Raw genomic sequence first — 19,350 nt, 5'->3', positions numbered from 1 at the left:
AAGCTGCATCCTTTTCTTAGATTCACAGCTACAACCTCCTTGAGGCATGAGCTTTTTATACTTCACTGCCGCTTTCTAGCTTTCTCCAAGTAACTGCATCTTAGAAGATATTAGAGGGGGGTACAGCTCATTTTATTTATGGCCTTTGCACAGTAACAAGTTTCAGTTATTATAATCTGACTGAAATAAGAAACCATAATCCATGGATGAAAAGACAGTGGACAAACTCAGTTAAATCCCCAGTACCCTGAGGACGTATATTTTGTCCATTTCTGGTTTTTTATGTTCCCTTTTTTCTGCTGTTATTCCCAACTTTAACTTTTGAAAAGCCAAGCAGTTTAAGTGGCCGGGCCTGGGGAGCTTATTTGTATGCAGCACAAATTTCAGGATCTGTTCCCAAGCCTGTGCAGAGTGAAAAATGGCCTGCATTTTCTTGATAGCCCATGTGGTTGTAAAGAATAAATGGCTAATGAATTACAGATGAACATTGACGCAAATTAATCTTCCTGATGTCCCTGGGTTATATGGCAGCCATTTAAAAGTTTAATCAATACACTAAAGTTGAAAACATGCAGGCACTGCAGTTGTTTGGATGTAATAAACATCAGAGGGAAACGGGAGGCTTGTACCCAGTCCATGTATCATAATGACAGGTATTTATGTTTAATGGACTAAATATTTTTTATTGGAAGAGAGCAAATGTCAGCTTAACTTTGTAAGCCCCGCATTCAACTTTCCTTTGAGGTTGGTGAGAGACGGCTGACATGTCATTGAAAATGAAATGTAAAAAAACCAATTGAGACAAAGCGAGGATAAGGAGCTGTTTTGCCGACGAGATGTTGCTTTAATGCTCTGCAACTATTCATTAAATAAAATGTAAACTCTACCATTTCAAACGTTGCAGTAAAATGGTTTACTAGGGCAGACTTTTAATGGTTATTAGGGAAAACAAGAGCCAACCGCTGCCAAATATTCTTTTCTGGGAAACATTTTATTTGAAAAGTCTTTTCCTGAGTTACAGTTTCAGAAGATTTATAATTATGGAACAGTCATCTCCCCCTCCCCCTTTCTTTTTTTGAGACAAAGAAAAACAGAAAAATAACTTTCAGTATAACCATTTGATGGTCTTTTTTTCCCCCCTTTGAACAAAGTAATAGCTTTATATAAGCTTCCCAGAGGCTTGGATATTAATTGCACTTGAATTCAATAAATTTTAGAGCCATGTGTGTCCAGAACTTAAGCATCATTTCTATAAATGGAGAAGGAGGCTATGCAAGACTGCCACATTCACCAGGACTGCACCGTTGCCTGGCTATGGGACAGACCACATGAAGTTTTTTTTCTTTAGGTCCAGAAAAACGTTGTTCTCATATCATTTGGTCTTATGAGAAGATAGACTTCTTCCCTGTTAAACAAAAACTTCAAATTTGTGGGAGAAAAAGGGAAGAACGTCTTGTACTAGCTTTGTGTAATCTGTTTTAGTACCTCATTTGTTGGCTGATCTTAACTGGATGGACTCTTGATGGTTTAAGGTGGTCTCATAAAGCTGCTGGTAACGTGTACTGTGAAACACAAAAGGAGGATGGTTGAAAGCCTGTGGGTCATTGTTTGCTTTTTTGGTGACTGGCTGAACTGCTTCTCTTGACTTCATCAACTGTCTAAAATGTTTCATACATTTAAATAATTGCTCTTAACAGTGCAGTGAGTCATCTGGTGAAAGTTTGATGACTCCCCTCCTATTTTAAGATTTCCATGCCTTTACCAAAGGCTATATAAGCTAGCCAAGTGCACTGGGGGAGGGACAGGAGTTTTATATTATTTTACAGAGCAGCCAACATGTATAACTTCTGGTTAGACAGAAATGGTAGGCAGACCAATTAATTTTGTTATTTTAACAATTTTTATGTTGCATCAGGTTCTACTCAGTTAAGGTGGCTTCTACTACTGAATTGGGAATTAAACTGTATTTGCCTCAATAACGCTGTAGATCGATGGTGTCACGTTTATAGGGATCACACACTGTTTCCTGATAACAAAATAATTGTTGAAGAGCATCTAAAATGTTGCACATCTACTCCCTGGATGATGAGCTATTTCCATTTCTGAGCAAACACCAAAATACATAAGTGTTTACATGGTGAAAAGTAAAAGATTGGCCAGACAGTCTGTGAAGGCTGAAAAACTGTGTGGCACAAAACTGAAACCAAACAAAAATGGCCTTTTTTTCCTCCCCCTCTTCTGCTATCCTGTCACATGTCCCAAACACCGTAGCTTCTAGTCTCAAGGACCTAGAATGGCCTAATCTGATGATGTTCCAGACACTACTTTGTCCTGACCTTATATCCTGCACTAGGGAGTGGATTACTCTTTCCATGGTATGGCAATTCTCCACCATGGCTAGAATTTGCCCAGAATGCAGTGCAAGGCAGCTGAGCCACGAATTCCTGGTTTTTTTGCCATTAAGAATGCTCTATTGAGTAGTCATGAGCTGTCTTCACTGTGACTGGGGAAGAGGAAGGTTGGAACCTTGCTGCCTTAATAAAGCATCAAAGGCTTAGAAGCAGCATTGCAGTGTCCAGCTGAATTAAGTTACAGTGTGGTTCAGTTTAAAAAATTGTCTTTTGTTTCATAACTGCTCAAGAGCAGTAAGCTTTAGTGGCAGGTGAAGTAAAACAGCAGGTATCTACAGCAAAACATTAACAAAATTGCACCAGACAGAGGTGGTGCTAGTAGAAAATTGGAGGTAAAGAGTGGTGACATTAGATTGAGTCTCTCTGTCAGATGGAAAACTCACTTTTCAATAACTATTCACAACAAAATATGAAGTTCTCTGTAAAATGTTTCTTTGGGGAGTGCAAACCACCACTATCCAACGCACTACTCCAACAACAGAACATTTAATAAGTTATCTTCATGATCAAACTACTATACTTTGACTAAATTAGTCTGAGTCAGATTTTTAGAAGGAGCTTGAACTTCAGACAAAGAAATCCCTTTTGCTGGGGTTTCTGAATATTTAAATTTTGTAGAGAGGCTGCTGCTATTATAGGTTTAATGGATAAATTAGACATAAATAAAAGTAAGAACATCTGCTATAAAATATTTCTTTTAAAGCAAAAAATGTGACAACTCCAAGACTTTGCATTTAAAGTGAGCTTCAATTTCATTGAGAGAAATTATCTAAGGATTTGTCAATTGACAGAATTATTAATGATTAAATGTAGCTTTTTGAGAGCACTTTTGTTTCAGTTCAAAGCCATACATGTACTTATGTACAGCAACCTCACACAACTGTCTTGAAGATTTACCAGTCCAGACACACAAATCTACCTGCTCACTCCTTGCCTTAATAAGTGACAATGAAAAAAATTTAATGGTGTTTTATCTGTCCATCACAAAAAATTACTTCTGACTGCTGGCTGAGTGATGTTTTCAAAGGCTGATGCTTACCAAGCATTTAAGTACATATTTGTTTTTCAATTTTTTCCTACATAGTACCAGTGCAACAAAGATGCATGGTATGTCTGTCATATATTCAAAATATTTAAATAGTGTTATAAAACTAACAATCTAAAATTAGTTTCATCTAAGTGAAAAAGGAGGTAGGAAACCATGATTTGGCAAAGCATCTTTCTCTTTACCGTGTTCCTTTTAAATTCCTCAGGAATACAAATGTGATGTTAAAGGGTGAAAGCAGCTTGAGAATAATGCCAGTCGCAGCCTTAAACTGGGAGCCATAGTCCTGACAGCTATTAAAAAAATAAAGTAACTTTTGGGTTTGATTTTGTATAATGAGCATATGACAAAAAGGTTTACTTCTACGTTATCCTGCAGGTGTAACTGCTGTCTGTCAATTTACCCTGTATTTTATTTTGATGATGAGAGAACACTAGGGAGAATAAAAAATTCTCTTCATCAAAAATCTTAACAGGAAAGAAAAATGTCTCAAGACAATTTCACATATTGGTGGTTATTTGTGATGGTTAAAAGAATTATCTGAAAACAAAGAAGTCTTTCACAATGAATCTAAACACAAAAGCTTTAATAACATTTACATCTGTGTATCATCCATGTCTGCAAATGCAAGTCATGAATAACACATAAACTAGAGTATATAGGGAACAGAAGTGCTAGCACATCATTTAAAATCCAACACACCCCATCATCAGTGGAATCAAATACACAGCAGGAATGGTTCCAGTTGATAGACACACAATGAAGTCATTGAAAATGAAAACATATTAATTATGTTCCTAAAGGTTAAGAGAGGAATGGCTGAATTCTCTAATCCTGGACTACTATTAGTGCCCCAAATCCATGCACGAAAGTCTGTAAGGTTTCAAAAATTGTGGAAAATTTTAGTTGCACTTATTTGTATCTCACCTCACCCATGACTGACTCTACAGAATGGGGGTAGCAGGGGGAAGAGCAGGAAGTGAAAGACAAAGACAAAACCAGGGAGAATTATCAACAAAAAAAGATGTTCTTGGTCCAAACAAGCCACTTGCACTACATGAGCTAATTGTAAGAATAGACCATTTCTAAACTGCAGCTGTTATGTGCTTAAGCAAACCCTGCTGGGAGCAGGGCTTTGTAGAACACCTCTCCTTCCACAGACACGAGGAGTGTCCTTTAGAGGAATTCAAAGTGCAGTGTACGAGGGAAATCTTTCTGCTTCCAAATTTTCCTGAGCTTATTACAGGATGTGAGCCTAGCTTCTCACTCTGGCATAGGCTTCCCTTAAGTGTTTTCTATTTTCATTATCTTTTTGTCTATGTTAAATCACAACAACCTAGGGTGAAGCCTTTATGTGGGTATACTGGGAAATGAGTAAGAGGGGTGGCTGAGGGGAAACACTCAGGTTGTGTGATATAAAGTGATAGGTGTCAAGAAACCCACAAAATACCTAGCTTGGTCACGGTCATTTTCTTTGTGTAATATTTTCTGGTTGCTGCTGTGGAGTAGTGAGATCACTCATTTCGCAGTTAATTTTAGATGTATTCTTTCTCTGCTCTTTTTCCCACCCTCCCTCAAATCCTTATCCAGTCATCTCTGAGACAAGGCTATTGCACCTGGGTTCCCAACTATATTAACCCCATTGTGCTGGTGTGCTGAGCACCCTGGCCCTCAACATCTTTATGCTAAAACCCAAATCCTCCCAACAGCAAGGGGTTAATTGTCTGTTTTCAATGTACTTTAGAACCCTCAGCTCTTTGGAGTGATGTTTCCATGAGGATTGAACGTAATTACAAAATAATATAGGCACTCTGTCTTATTTTCAGGGAATGATACTTAAGTCCTTGCTGGTTTTGCTGCATGTGTTTATATTGGGGCTCTTCTTTCAGTGTACTTGATGCAAGGTATTTGCAAATTTGAGCCTTTGGGCTTTAAATGTTGTGCTGCTTCTTCTGTTCCTTATTCACTACAGATTAGGTATAATTGATGACCTGCATTTACAGACATGGGTGGTATACAGATGTAAATGTTATTATAGCTTTTATATTTTATGTTCTTTCTGAAAGATCATTTTGTCTTTGAATAATACTCCTGTTCAGATTTTGGGGGGTTTATCTCTAAAAGAGAATATGAAATGGGTATTGCACATCGTATATTTCTTAAAAGTAATTTGGAATTTTAGGGTATGGGATTGGTGGTGACTGATACACTGCCTGGATGAGATATATCCCTTTGAAAATAACAGCGCCAGTACATGCCTGCATCTGTCTAACCTCATAATTCACTTTCACATTGGGTTATGGATGTCTGCATTCAGTGAGTCTATCTTCCCTTTAGGTATTATTTCAGCCCTTTGAGATAATAAGGAAAGTTTAATTGCGTTGTTAATTGATTTTTTGCACAACATTATTACCTTGATTGATTGCAGAGTTGATGAAAATGTTAGACACAGGCAGTGTAAAGTATCAGCCCAGTAAGGAGTGGGAGCCTTGTGGAGAATAGATAACCTTGATGTTAAGAGCTATATCCTTCAGATATGTCTTCCCTTGACATATTGATGGCCCTTGAAAAGGGAAAAGCTGATTGTATGCAGAATGCAATCATTAAACCCACTTCAGCTGGCTGTTGATTAATTTGTTTTTTCCTGAAGGATCTAGTTAAAGAGAAGGCCTCACTAGTATCAACAGCAGCCATTTTCCAGGCTTCAGATTATACTTAACCCTCTCCTAGAAGAAAGAAAAATGAGACTGTCTTGGTTTAGACAGGCAGATTGTCTGCAAACATTCAGTCCAGCTGCAATTTGGGGATTATAACACTCACTTTACCCTGTTAACTACTGCTTCCTCTGTGACCTCTCCTCCCCCTGCCTTCAGTATTCAGCTTTGCCACAGCTAGCAGAAAGTCACGTTTGATGTTTTCTGAGTAAGGCCAGTGTCTGTTCTCAGCAGAGATGCCAACAGGGATGTCAAGCTTGTTTTGCCCAAAGACTGAAATACTTCAGTAGCATACAGCTTCTTCCCAGGAGCCTCTCTGAAAGGACCACAGAGTTCACTGCACACACGTAAGTGGTTAAGCTTTCCTTATCCCTGAAAAGATCTTTCTTGTATAATTCTTTTGTTATTACTTTTGAGATCTTTGAGGTCTTCTGTAGGGCAGTTTGTGCTGTTCAGCACTGCCCCAGGCTTAACAGCAGTACTCATGTGCCCTATTGTTGAATACATTTAACCAAACAGTGGCTGTGTGTGGCTGGCTTTCCTGCTGTGAATTCATGTGATGGTCTAATCCCAGACTACCTGCTACCTTCAGAGGACTTTCTGTTTTAATAGCACCCACGCCGAGAGCAAAGGTGAAGAGTATTGCCTAAATGGCCCTCCTGTGGCAGAAGGGGCTTCCTTGGCTGCAAAACATTCTCAGGACTCAGGGATGGCTTCTCCCTTAAGCCTTTCTTTCCCTTGTACCAGCAAATGACTCAACACATCCACAATATATATGCAGCTTTAACCAAGCAATTTAATGCCTCTGAGAGTGGTGGAGATTTTATCCTTCCATTAACCATTTAAAGGATATTTGGTAAAGTAACAGGTTATTGCTTCCTTTAGCTTGGTAGTCTCAAATACTACCCTTTTTTTGGTGCTTTGAGTGATCACTGCTGCTTGATTATTTGGCCACATGTGTTTTATTAGGTCCATCATGAACATTTTGCTAGTGAGCTCCTTTTTCTTAGGAGGACATGTTAACGTGTGACATAGTCAAGTCTGACAAATTTGAACTAGCCAAATAAGTGAGTAATATTTCAAGCTGTCAAAGTGGGCGAATACTGATTAACTGACACGGTCCAAAAGCTCTCGCCAATATCCGTGCTCTGGTGGAAGATGTTTACTAAGCAGAATACTTGTTAGAAAGTCTTTAGTGCTTTAACTAAACTTTAATGACTGACCTATTGGAGGGGTTTTAATGTTCAAGCTGTTTCTTAGTCCCCAATTGTTTATCTTTAGCAAAATCTTCCATAGAGACTAAAATGCACCTGTAAACTATGTTTGACTGGCCATTGTGATTTAACCTTCATCCCCCTCCCATTAGCACATTTTTACAAGGAGGCTGAGGAAGAGGAAAAAGAGTTGAGGATAGAAAACAATGAGAATATTTTGGCTTTCAGTACTGGAGGCAGGTTGGGAACTCGACTATGGCCAGTAACTATTTAGCAATAGCAGATGGTGCTATATGTCATATAGTAGAAAGCAAAATTCTACTAAGAGGCAGGCCCAGACTTTGTCCAGAGAACTACATATTTTCTGAATACTTTGAGTGTTTGGATCCAGATGCACTTTTGATTTCACTTGATGCCAAAGCGTAATAGTGACAGAAGAGAGAAGGGAGCTCACCAGTTGTTGTGGACTCTGGATGTGTCTTAAAAAGTGCCAGATGCCTTCAACTTTTGCTGGAAATCAAGGGAAACCAGGGCCTTGTAGTGTCTGCTTCTCAAAAATACTTGGTTTTGTGTTAGGAAAAATCTAAACAATCCTATCATTAGCAATTACTTAAATGTTTTTTGTTGTTGTTTCTGAGGAAGGGTTTCTGGAAAGGAGGAAATAATGGCAGACAAAGAAGGTTCCCTTAACTGTATCATAATGTGACAGCAGCACTATTTAATTACGCTCTTTAATTTTATTTGAGAGACTTTCTTTCCCAGCTTTAAAAATAAAAAGCAACTTGTCTTTATTTCAGATGACTCTCTTGAGAAATTTCAAACCAGTTGAGCCAGACTGAATTTTCTATGGCTTTTTCTTTTTCCCTAATGTGAACTCCTGCAGCAGGAACACATTTGAGATCCAAAAGCAAGTTTTACTCATGAGATGAGCCAAATTTATGTCTAAAGTCTCCAGAAGGGCCCTGCTGCTCAAATTTTTTTCACATAAGAATTTGTAATTTTATTGGAATGCTTGCAGACTTTCCGAACAATAATTCCAAAAGTTTGCTTTCGGCCCCATAAATCATGGTACATTTGTTTAATTCTATCACAGTTACTGAAAGAACTTACTTCCCTCTTTTTTCCTCTCGTATTTTACTGCTAATGCAATCTGCATGGTTAAGGTTTGTGAAGTATGATTTAATTATAGTGACTTTTTTTTCTTAATGACCTTGTCATTCTTTATGGTTTAGTTCGATTGCTGAGTAGTGTAAGTTTTATTATTAGAATGTAGCCCAAAGTACAGAGCAGCCAGCAGAAAGGCCATTTTTGCATATGTTAGCCAAATTAACTGAAAATCTCCTAAGCTGTATGGTGAGTGTACACTGAACAGCTGAACTTTCGTGTATGGCCGGGAAGGGGCTTTGGAACCTCCTTTTCCTCCATCACTCTGCCAATGTAAAAAGCGTCTCTTACATCACTTCAGCGCTCGCACCCTTGCATTAACAAAAGTAATGGAAAGGTGCTTCAAAGCAGCGCTGGCATTTAATCCGTGAATAAGAGAGAATAACAAGTGCCTGCCACGGGGGAGGGCGGTCAGCTCCCCCCGGCAGCATCGCAGCTTCTGCTCGGAGCCCGAACTGAGCAGCCAGGAACACACAGACCTGAGATGAACACACAGACCTGAGATGAACAGCCAGGAACACGCAGACCCCGAGGTGAGCCCAGCACAGTCAGACACACACACACCCCGAGGTGAGCCCAGCACAGTCAGACACACACAGACTCCGAGATAAGCCCAGCACAGCCCGGCTGCTGGCCAAAGGCTGGAGCAGGGCAGTGCAGCGCGGCTTTGCCGGCTGGGCGCGGATTACCGCCCGCCCGCGCGGCTCGGCGCGGCTCGGCGCGCCTGGCACAAAGAGCTGCTGCCCTCTAGTGCCCGCGGGCCCGCCCGCACCGCTGCCGGCGAGCGCCGGAGCCCGGGCTGGATCGGCGCGTCCGGCCCATGGAACCCCTCTTATTTACAGCCTCCTCCCCTGTCTTTGCTCTGCCGCTTTCATTAGGCCACAGATGAGAGAATGACATACTCTCATTAGTTTTCAAGACTAAAAGGACTGCTAGCCCGTACTTGCTTTCCCCCATCCCCTTCAAGGGCATTCAATGTATTCAAATGTAAGCATCGGTCCGCCCCTAAAATTCAGCACGCTGTTGCTTTCTGTGCGCTTGGGTTTCTTTGATTACACTATCTACCTAACTACAAAATTTATGAGTCTAAGTAATTGAAAAAAAAAATCTGCTTTAATTTTTCAACATATTTCACAAGTATTTAATTATAAAGTCAGCATTAATTCTCTCCATGACAGTAACAGTGCAAAGCTGGTAAAGGTGCACCTAAGAGACAAAGGGATTTGGTTCGGGCTTTTTGTTTATTTGTTTGTGTATTTCTGTTGCGTACTTTTTGTTTCATTTTCACTAGAAAGAGACATTCCAATCCCCTAACATATTTCTCTGATGATAGTTACAATGAGCGTGGAAAGATTCCAAAGAAATCCCAAGTGTAGAACCTTAAATTGTAACAATGATACCCAGAGGAGTATGGAACTGGTTAATGATTTAAAGTATTATGCCCTAAATGCTCCTATTTTAGCCAACAGTAGAGAATCTGTAGACAGCACATGCCCAGATCAAAGCTGATCATGTCAATGTCATTCAAGGAGGGAAGGATACCCTCCTTTCCCCCTGCTCTCCCCCCTACCCTTTTTTTAAACAAAGTATGACATCTGAGGAACAGTGTGTTGATTGTTCCACTGCCAGGATACGCATAATGGAAACATTAGCTCCAAGATAACTTTTAATCTGTCAGCCTAATGGCTCCTTAATGTGTAGAGGGCTTTAAATGTATGTCAGCCAGGGCTGTATAAAGTAATATAGTTTGTGGCCTGAATGGATCTAGATGACTCTTCACCATGACACAATATGGTTTATTATTAAGTATCAGCTCATCAGCTTATTCCCACAGACTTGGACAAGCTTCTCAATTTTCCAGTAACAGATTATGTGAGAAAAAGCTTGCAGTGCATTTTTTTTTTAACTTTTTCTTTCTCCCCTCCCTTCCAAATTACAAGTTTCTTCCCTAGTTGCACTGGGAGCCCTGAAGTGTATTTACAGCAGGCTGCACTTTATCACACATCAGCTTGACTGCTAGTTTACACTGAACATTTATGCAGCTTCCTTGGCCCAGGATGCAAACTTCACATCTTTGTATTCCTATCACCTTCACTGCAAATTTTTCCAACATCCCCTCCCTGTTGACTGCTTTGCTCCCCCCTCCCTTACTCTCACTTCCCTGCATACTCCCCCCCTTTTTCCCCCTGCCCACAAACAGGCCAGTGAGACTTGACATGTCACAGTACTTGTCTGTGCAGGATACTTGCAATAATTCAGTGTGTTAGTTTGCCTTCTGTGATTCCTCTCAGCTCTAGCTTAGGTGTCTAATTCTAACACCATTGCTGTAGACTGGATACAGATCTGATTTTGTGCCTTTCAGTAATTTCTTTCAGTCTGAAAGATCATTTTGTGCCCCATGCTGTAAGGTGTCCAGAGGAAAATGTTAACATTTTTCGGCATCCCTGTGCAGGGAGCAGAGCAAAGAGGTAATTCATCTCCTCTGAATGGGAAGGTTACCTTCCTTGAATGTTTTTACCCTCAGAGGGAGGGGGGAGTCGGGATCAGCAGTTTACTACTGAAGGTATGTCTTCTTTCTCCAGGAAACCTGCAATGGACCACAACACCTAATTCACAGGCACCTCTTTGGGAGTATTTGGGGACCCCTCTATGAGTACTGTGGCCATGGTGAAGGAATTTTGTCTTAGTCACAGCTAGCTCTGTCCCCAGCCTTTCAAGCACAACCTCACCCCCTTTATGCATAGCTACTTCTTGAGAAATATGCATAATTTTTGCTTACATTTAGTGTTTCTATCCTCTTAAAAATAAGTAGTATACAACCTAAGTAAAGTTAATATTTGTGTGTTTGTTATGTGAGCACTTGTGAGTATTTCATGATGATATTTTAAGGAATTTATCTGTGTTTTTTTTTTTTTGCTGTGATATTTCAGGTCTTTTAAAGATTCTTTTCTACAGTTTAGCTGTGGCACAACCAAAGGCATTCATATCTGTTTATTCTCCTCTTTCTGTTGCTCTTTATTCTCTGATTTCCGGAGTCAAGGTCCTGTGTCTTGACTCCAGCCAGGAGCAGTCTGGAAACTGTGGTTGCAACAAACAGATGAGGTGGTAGCAGCCAGAGAACCCATCACATTAGCCAGGACAGCTGCAACTCTTCTGTTCTGTTCCTGTGTCACACTGCAGCCCGTGAGCTCTGTCCTCCCCACGCTGGCAGTGCTTTGTTTGCTGGGGCAGAGTGCCAGCCCGAGTGCATCTCTCTGGGTTACACACTTAGCTGCTTTGGGGAGCACTTGGTGACCCAGATGGTCCTTTACACCTTTTCTTGTCTTCCAAGGGATCTTCTCAGATTCCCGTGCCAAAGAATTCATAGGCTGGATCATATTCAATAGAAACAATTATTGTGTTTCACCAAAAGGAACTGAAAATAAGTTGTCAACTAGATAACTAGTTAAAGTTGTTAGAATTTCCAGGTAGATAAATACAAAGTGAAAAATTACTAAACTCCTGTACAAAAGGGTTTGTTTTAGGGTTGTTTTTTTTTTAAATTTTACCCATCTTTACATACCCCTTAGATAAAAATATTTTTAAGGAGTTTTAAATTAACTTGACTCGTGGAGGTGTTTTGCCTAAATCAGTAGCATTGTAGACTTTAAATTGTTCATAGATAGGTATTTATTCTCCTCCAAATGTTGTCAGTGGGGAATTACTTTCCTTTATAGGAAGTTTATATTAATATTTAAGGGAATTTCACAGCTTCTGTTCATTAATTGTAGAATATGCCCAAGTGCCTATGAAAAAAATGATAATGGTATTGATATTTCATCCTGAAGGGTCTCAAAACAATTTACAGACTGGTAGTATAACCACACTGAAATGCACCCAGCTTCTTGGTGGAACATGGCAGCTGTTTAATAGCCCATAGCAAAACTATGCAACAGCAGGTTGTGCAAAAAGAGATGAATATGGATCAAACACAAATTGGCAGTGGAGGATTTAGGTACTGTGCTCTAATTAAAGTTAGGTGAAGTGGAATTCCACTAGAATATTGAGGCTGTGTATGGAGTGCTATGCTTTATCTGACCACAGCTCCTAGCACCAGCTCCTGCAGTTAGTCCATGTGAGAGAAGCAGAAGGCTATGAACTGAAATGTACTCCCTGATGGATACTGCAGGCCAGTGTTTGACAAACAAATTTAATTGTGGATACTTTGCTGCTTTCGCTTGCAGAGGGGCTTATTAAAAACATTTGATGTTAAAATGGGTGCCTGGTGGGGACGGTGGGCAGATGTGGCAATAGGTTTTGATGGGGGTGGCAAAATTTTTGGCTTGACTACTTAATTTTAGTAATTACTTTTTAAAGAAAACTGAATGCTACTGGAGGAAGCTGTGTTGCTGGAAGCTGCCCAAGTTGTGATGACTGAGAGGTGGATTTTTCTAAGTGTGGAATATTAATTTACTGGGAAAAAGAGGTAGGAAAAAGGGAACAAGATGCTACCCAACAGCAATTCCCTTAGATCACTCTCACCTTGAGATGAATTTTGACCTGTAACTAACTAAGGCCATATGATCTATAGGTCTAACACTTCCCATTGCAACTTGTTTTTGTCACTTCGGATATAATACATCTGCAAACCTTTCTTTGCTCTAACAAAGTGTATAAAGGTCTAAAAGCACCACAGCTCTCTGCAAAATATGCCCAATTTAAAAGGAGCTAACATGACTTGAACTTTTTCATGTGCTTTAGTATGCATGTATATATTTATTTATTTATTTGGATAATTGGGTTTTCCCTCAGCTAAGGAGAGGCTTGTGTTGCTGACATTACAATGTGTTTGTGAGGAAAGACTGATACCACAACACACACACAAGCAACTGCAAGGTCATTACTTACCCAGCATAATTAGAACATCCATTCCGAAGGATGGAAACATTTAAAAGATAAAGAGTGAATTTAAAAATTATTCTTCCCAATGCATTTTTTTCATAATTATAGTTTTAACAGCTTGTGGTGATGGTAGAATCAGCTACTTAAGAAAAATTAGAAGCCTCATTCAGGGAAGATGATCCCTCAAGAGACCTTGTGTTGTCATTTCTTACGAACCTCGAGCAGAAACCTCATTCTGGATGCTGTGTGTTGTTTTGATGTATAAGGGGTATACCTAGCTTATTATGGCCAATGCTGGATATTTTAATTAAAAACACAAGAACAGCCACAGATGTATTGTTTTCCCCTCATTCTTTCCCTTGTCTGTGTGCAAAAGAACAAGTGTATTCCCAGCCCTGCAAGGAAAGAATACCATAGCAGATAGACAGAAAAAAAAGCAGTAGCTTTCCTAAATTCACATGTGACATATCTTAGCATCAAAATTCTCATTGCGACACACAAACATTTTGCAGTTCTCTGAGCTTTCTGTAGTTGCCAAAAGGAGGTGGGACATAAATAGGAAAAACAAAGCAAAACAAATAACCAAGCCAGTCACCGCATTTAATTTATGAGCGAGATTATTGTTTTACAAATAACCTTCATGATAAACAAGGTCTCGTGGCAACATTTTCAACTGTGCTTTTATCAAGGCTCTCTGAGCAGCATGTGTAATATGCCTGGCAATCGAATCACAGCTGTGTGCCTGGGTAGGGAATCTCTGCGGAGACAACACTTCCTTAATTTAAACAATTGTAGGCTGCAGGATTTCAAAAATTTCAGCTGACTTTAACTGTCACTAGCCCAAGCACCTTTATCCCCAGGCGAGCAGCAGCAGCTGGATTTCATTTCCTGCTGCCAGACTGTCCGACATCTTTGCTGAACATCCCGGGAACAGAGCGTCTTTACTTTAAGGATTTTATTCAAGGTGACAGCTCCTCACACTTTAGCGTTCAGATCACCTCAAGTAGCTGAGATATCAGTGAAAATGAGAGCACTTCTCCAGCAAACTCCAAATTTAGATTGACTGAGGTTATCCTTAGGCCTCTAGACCCAGCCTCCACGACAGCACAGGCCTGCCAGTAACTTTAAAACTACAGTGGAGTTTGTAATGATGTCTGGGGAGAAATATTCTGCCAGAGCAGTGGAGGATACTATAAGCGATAGGAAATGATGTCAGATTTAGTTAGGAGTGGAGACAGTGTTAGAATATACTTGGCATAATATGGCACCGGTATCTCTGTCAGCATCTCTGTTTTCTGTCACCGCACACAATCCCAGGCCTGTCTGTAGCCCTGACAGTGTCTTTTCAGATCAGGTTATTGCCAACTTGGAGACTGGCTCAGCACAGCACCATACAGCCCCCTTTGTTTGAAGTCTGCCCTTTTGTCATTAATGCACTTGATGTCTATTTAAATCTGACGGTGAATACAGTATCTGTTTTCCTGTCAGGAGATCATTGACAATATTAATACCTCATGTCCTTGCCTCATTTTCTAAGCACTGACACCTAGCTATAGTCTCCAGCATTCATCAAACAGCACTCTCTCACCAGTATCTCTATAAACAGTCTTGATTCCAGTCTTTAAGAAATGCAGCAGACCTCAAACAAGACTTTTATCAATGCCAGTGAAAAAGGAGTCCAAAGAATGTCGTTAATAAACTGCTCATATCCTTTGCATTTAGAGCTCTAAATGGCCTTGTTACCAACTTGAGAAATCTGTTTAGGGAAAGAAAAACTTGGTCTTCGTTAGATTCTTGTTTTGGAATGCCGTTATTATTTTTTGCATGTGGAAACTGCTTCACTAGTGAAATTATTGAAACTGAAATTCTTGAAGAAAGAGCTATGCAGGAGGGGAAAATGATCAGGCACTGCACCGTATAGTCCCCATTTGTATTATCCTGAAGAGGAACGTTTTCACAACAAATGGCAGGCCTATCAATTTCCCTCCCCCAAACCTCCTTAGTAACATGTTACCATCATGATGTCTTAGAGAGGAAGAAGAGCATGGGTTAACATTAATCTCTCATGACCCATGCCTTCCAAAGCTTTTGTTGCTTATTTTATGTATCTTAACTATATCCAAACTCTACACTGGAAAACAATGGACCAGAATATAAAAGCTCGCATAGTTAATTCATCCTGCAGGTGGGCACAGTAACGACTATGAGATCTAGAAATCTAAAACAAGAAAGAATTGAAGATCTGCTCCTCCTCCTTCTCTACCCTTCATGTAAGGCAGTGCTTGTCTCCTTTGGGCTAGGTTATATTTGCCCTTATGGAGGTGAGCTGGTTACTTCAGGGATTGCTCTAGTAAGAGCTCCCAACGCAGAGGAGACCCTTCCACCTTCTTTCTGTCCATGGGAGATGACTTTGATTTGCCTGTGCATGTCTGAGGGCTCAAAGAACAACTCTGCTAGTAAAATATTGCATCTTTGAGGACGTTCAGGTGGGATGTGACTGTGAACTTACACTTTCACATACCACTTAGTACCACCAGAGGGGATGCTTTTGAATAAGGTAGTGAGATTTGCAGGTATGTGTGTCTCACCCATAGCAGTTAAGGCTTCCTCAGGCATCTTTCTGCCTGTACTCACTATAAATAATGTGCCTTGCTTCCCAAAATCAGTATTATGCTTAATTATTGAAAGCATCCTTCATGTGCCAATATTTAGCATAATTTAATTGTACTTTGTTCATGGGATGTTGCAGTGTTGTTTGGAGAGATACTTTGGAAATGTTTTTATTAAATATTTATTTGTACGTATGAAAATACTGGAGTCTGGGAAGGCCAAGTGTTCTAGCCCATGACTGTCAATGGCTTCCCATATAGATTTCAGCCACTCATTTCAGTTCTCTGTCACTGAAAACAAGGGTGATTTAGGTCCTTGCACTATGACTTTGGGAAAGTTTGACAGGTTTTTCCAAGATCCACATTAAAATGTAATTATTTGCTGCTGTTTTTTGGGTTTTTTTTCCCTTTTAATTTCATTCATCAGGAAAGCCTTTTAAGCACATGTCAGGGAGATACCAGAGAGCACAAAATATAATTTCAACCCAGACTTTCTGGGTTTTTTACAAGCAGGAGAGAGGTATTGTGATCTAAAACCCACTGTGTGATGTTATGTAGTCCTAGTTTTAAAGACACTTGTGGATGTGTGTTTAACAGGATAGGTCATGTAGGTATTTGAACACATTTTTCTAGTGGCTTCAAAACTGCTGATTGAAATGGCAACACTGAATATTTTAAATACACAAACTTTCTTCTGCAGGACAAGAGAAGACTGCTCCTTTCCCTCCTTCAAAATTCCCAAGTTATGTGCTTTATTGCGTATTATTCTACTTCAATCCTAACTGTAATTAATTTCCTTTTTATTGTAGGCATTTTGGGGAAATGTCGCTACATTTACTATGGAAAACATTCAGAAGGCAACAGATTCATCCGAGATGACCAGCTGTAAAACACAGCGCTGCTTTGTGCCTCTTCAATCCCTCCACATAAGAAGCACAAATCACATCTACATTTTAAGCATGTAACTAAAGTCCTCTAGTGCCTTCTGCTGACTTTGCCAAGCCTGTCAAGATCATCCTTCTATCTTAGTCTGAGTAGTCACATAGAGATTGACATGATTGCCTTTAAGCAGGTCCCATCCACCAGTGTGACAGACAGCTGCAGCCGAGCACCCGGCCTGACAGGAGGAGCTCTGTGATGGATTGCCTGGTCCGAGTGCTGCTCGCAGGAGAGCAGGGGTCACACCTGGGGCTGGGCTGAGCCCGCTCCATCCGCGGCGCCTCCGCCAAAGCACCGCCTTTATCTCTGCCCGCCCTGTTGAGCCAAAGTGGATGCTGATATCAAAGTGTTTATAAAAGAGAGAGGCTGCGATTTCAGATGAAAAAGCCCTTATCTGTTCTTATTTTTTACCCTGTGAATTAAGTGCTTGTGTTTCTATCTTCTCGTACATGCTTACACAAATCTTTTCACAGTTTGGTAGTAGCCCCAAATGAGCCTAGACGGATTTTTTCTTCTTTCTGCAGGGAAAAATATATATCCTGAAAACATTATGGCCATGTAAAGCACTGTCAATTTGTATAGATGTTTATATGCAAAGGAAAATTATTTAAGCTATTTCCCAAAATTTTCCCAAATTTTCCCAAAAAACAAACAAATTTTTCTAATTCTTGAATTGCATCCCATCGTTTACTAGTTCTTACCTTCAGAAAAGTGAACATTTCTTTGTGTTGTAAAATAATATCATAGCTTAACTATTTACACTTGAAAGAAGTCCTTGTTGGTGATATTGACAGTGTGTATTATTCCTGGTTTATGGCATAAGCTATTTTTAACTTGTAGGGATTACGTTTAGAATTAAATGCTGAAATTTGTGGAAAAAAATGCTTAAAAGGAGTGATATAAATCTGACACCAGATGGGTGTGATTATTCAGAGGGGAGAAGAGTCAAACAAAGTAACTGGTGGAATTAACATAATTAGCAGCTTTACTAATATATTAGAGATGAGTTATGAATAATCCCTTTTGATATCTATGTAAAAAAGGCTATTGTCAAATTTTCAGTCAAAAAACTAAAAAAGCATGGCAAATTTCCTGCTTGTCTGATAAAGGGCTTGGACATATTTAGAATCATCAACTTGTTGCTGTGGAAAAAAAAAAGTCCCACACTTCATGCATATACTGCTACTTGGTACAATGGGATTGGCCAAGCACTATGCAAAAATTCTGACTTCTTAACTGTTCCAAACCCATTCGTACTGATCCAGTTGAGACCTATCAGTGCCTAGCTGTTCTTGGTTTGTTTGAAATTACTTGGCCCTGGTTAAATAAAATACCGGATTTTAGAAACTGCCTACCTTGGGGGCTTTTATCAGCTGGCATTACAGGGGGAAGTGGAGTGGGCATGGAAGGCAGCCGTGGAAGCAGATGTGACTGATGAAATAGTGAGGCACTGGCTGAGTGCCAGAGAAGAGCTTTGCTGCTGCTCAGCATTTTAGACCTCACTCAGTAAACGGAAGCCTTTGCTCACTCTGAAAGTATATAATAAATCTTTAACAGATACTTAAAATCACTGATGAACATAGAACGATCTAGTTCACACCGCTTGTGGTTCAAATGGAGCTCTGAGCTGTTTGATTGGTGTTTTAGTCGTGTGTCCTGCCTCTCCTAATGTCATACATGACTACAAATGAGATGCCAATTCACATTACAAGTCTGAGGAGTTACCAGATAAATGAAAACTACATGCCTTTTTTTTTTTAATCAAAAATATTAATGGAAATATTCAGGGCACTTGTCATCTGCTTTTGTTACCAAAATAACAGCAATCTTAGTTTGTTCCTATCATGATGTCTGTTTTGAAGCCTCCACACATTTTGGCTATGGCAATGTTACAGGCAGCAGAGTTCGGAATAGGGGTGTTTAGAGTAACCTAATGTCACTCTCAGTCTGTTTGCATATATGTTCTTGTCTTTATAAAAGGCTTTAACCCTGCCTCAAACAATAAACAGCACTTGCAAACTGACCGCATGATTTTTCCATCTTTATTTTGCTTGTTTACTTTTCCTAATGTCAAAACCATTTGTATCATTTTCATGAGTGTTTTCTTCCTAGCAAAGCTTTGGAGGCAAAAATATTTTTGGAATGAAATTTGAACAAATTCTCTTTCACTTTGTATTTTGTTTTCACTTGGGGGATTATATACCTAGAATTAAAGGTGGTAAAGCCCTAATTAAAATCTGCTTGAAGGGAATTCACACTAAATGTCTCTGATTCTGAAAAATCCAAAAGGAAATTTGTGAATAATTATTTTATATTACTAACATGTATTAGGATATTATTTAAAATCATGCATGGATGTGTATTAGTGTTTAT

At 39.7% G+C, this 19,350-nt stretch overlaps 1 protein-coding gene across 6 annotated transcripts in view; it reads left to right on the top strand.

Moving 5' to 3' along the window:
• Positions 1–19,000, top strand: part of LRMDA (leucine rich melanocyte differentiation associated) — a 640,335-nt gene extending 621,335 nt beyond the window's left edge. For all 6 annotated transcript variants that reach the window (XM_088168938.1, XM_088168942.1, XM_088168940.1 and 3 more), the window contains one exon: positions 16,848–19,000. In XM_088168938.1, the coding sequence (XP_088025064.1) occupies positions 16,848–17,003 (156 nt within the window). In that variant the 3' untranslated portion in view covers positions 17,004–19,000. The remainder of the gene's footprint in view (positions 1–16,847) is intronic.
• Positions 19,001–19,350: the final 350 nt, after the last annotated feature.

Source organism: Sturnus vulgaris, chromosome 8 (genome assembly GCF_052056855.1).
Source record: "Sturnus vulgaris isolate bStuVul1 chromosome 8, bStuVul1.hap1, whole genome shotgun sequence".
Classification (NCBI taxonomy): Eukaryota; Metazoa; Chordata; class Aves; order Passeriformes; family Sturnidae; genus Sturnus; species Sturnus vulgaris.
Note: the sequence above shows the minus strand (reverse complement) of the source record. Positions and strands in the feature narration are given on the sequence as shown.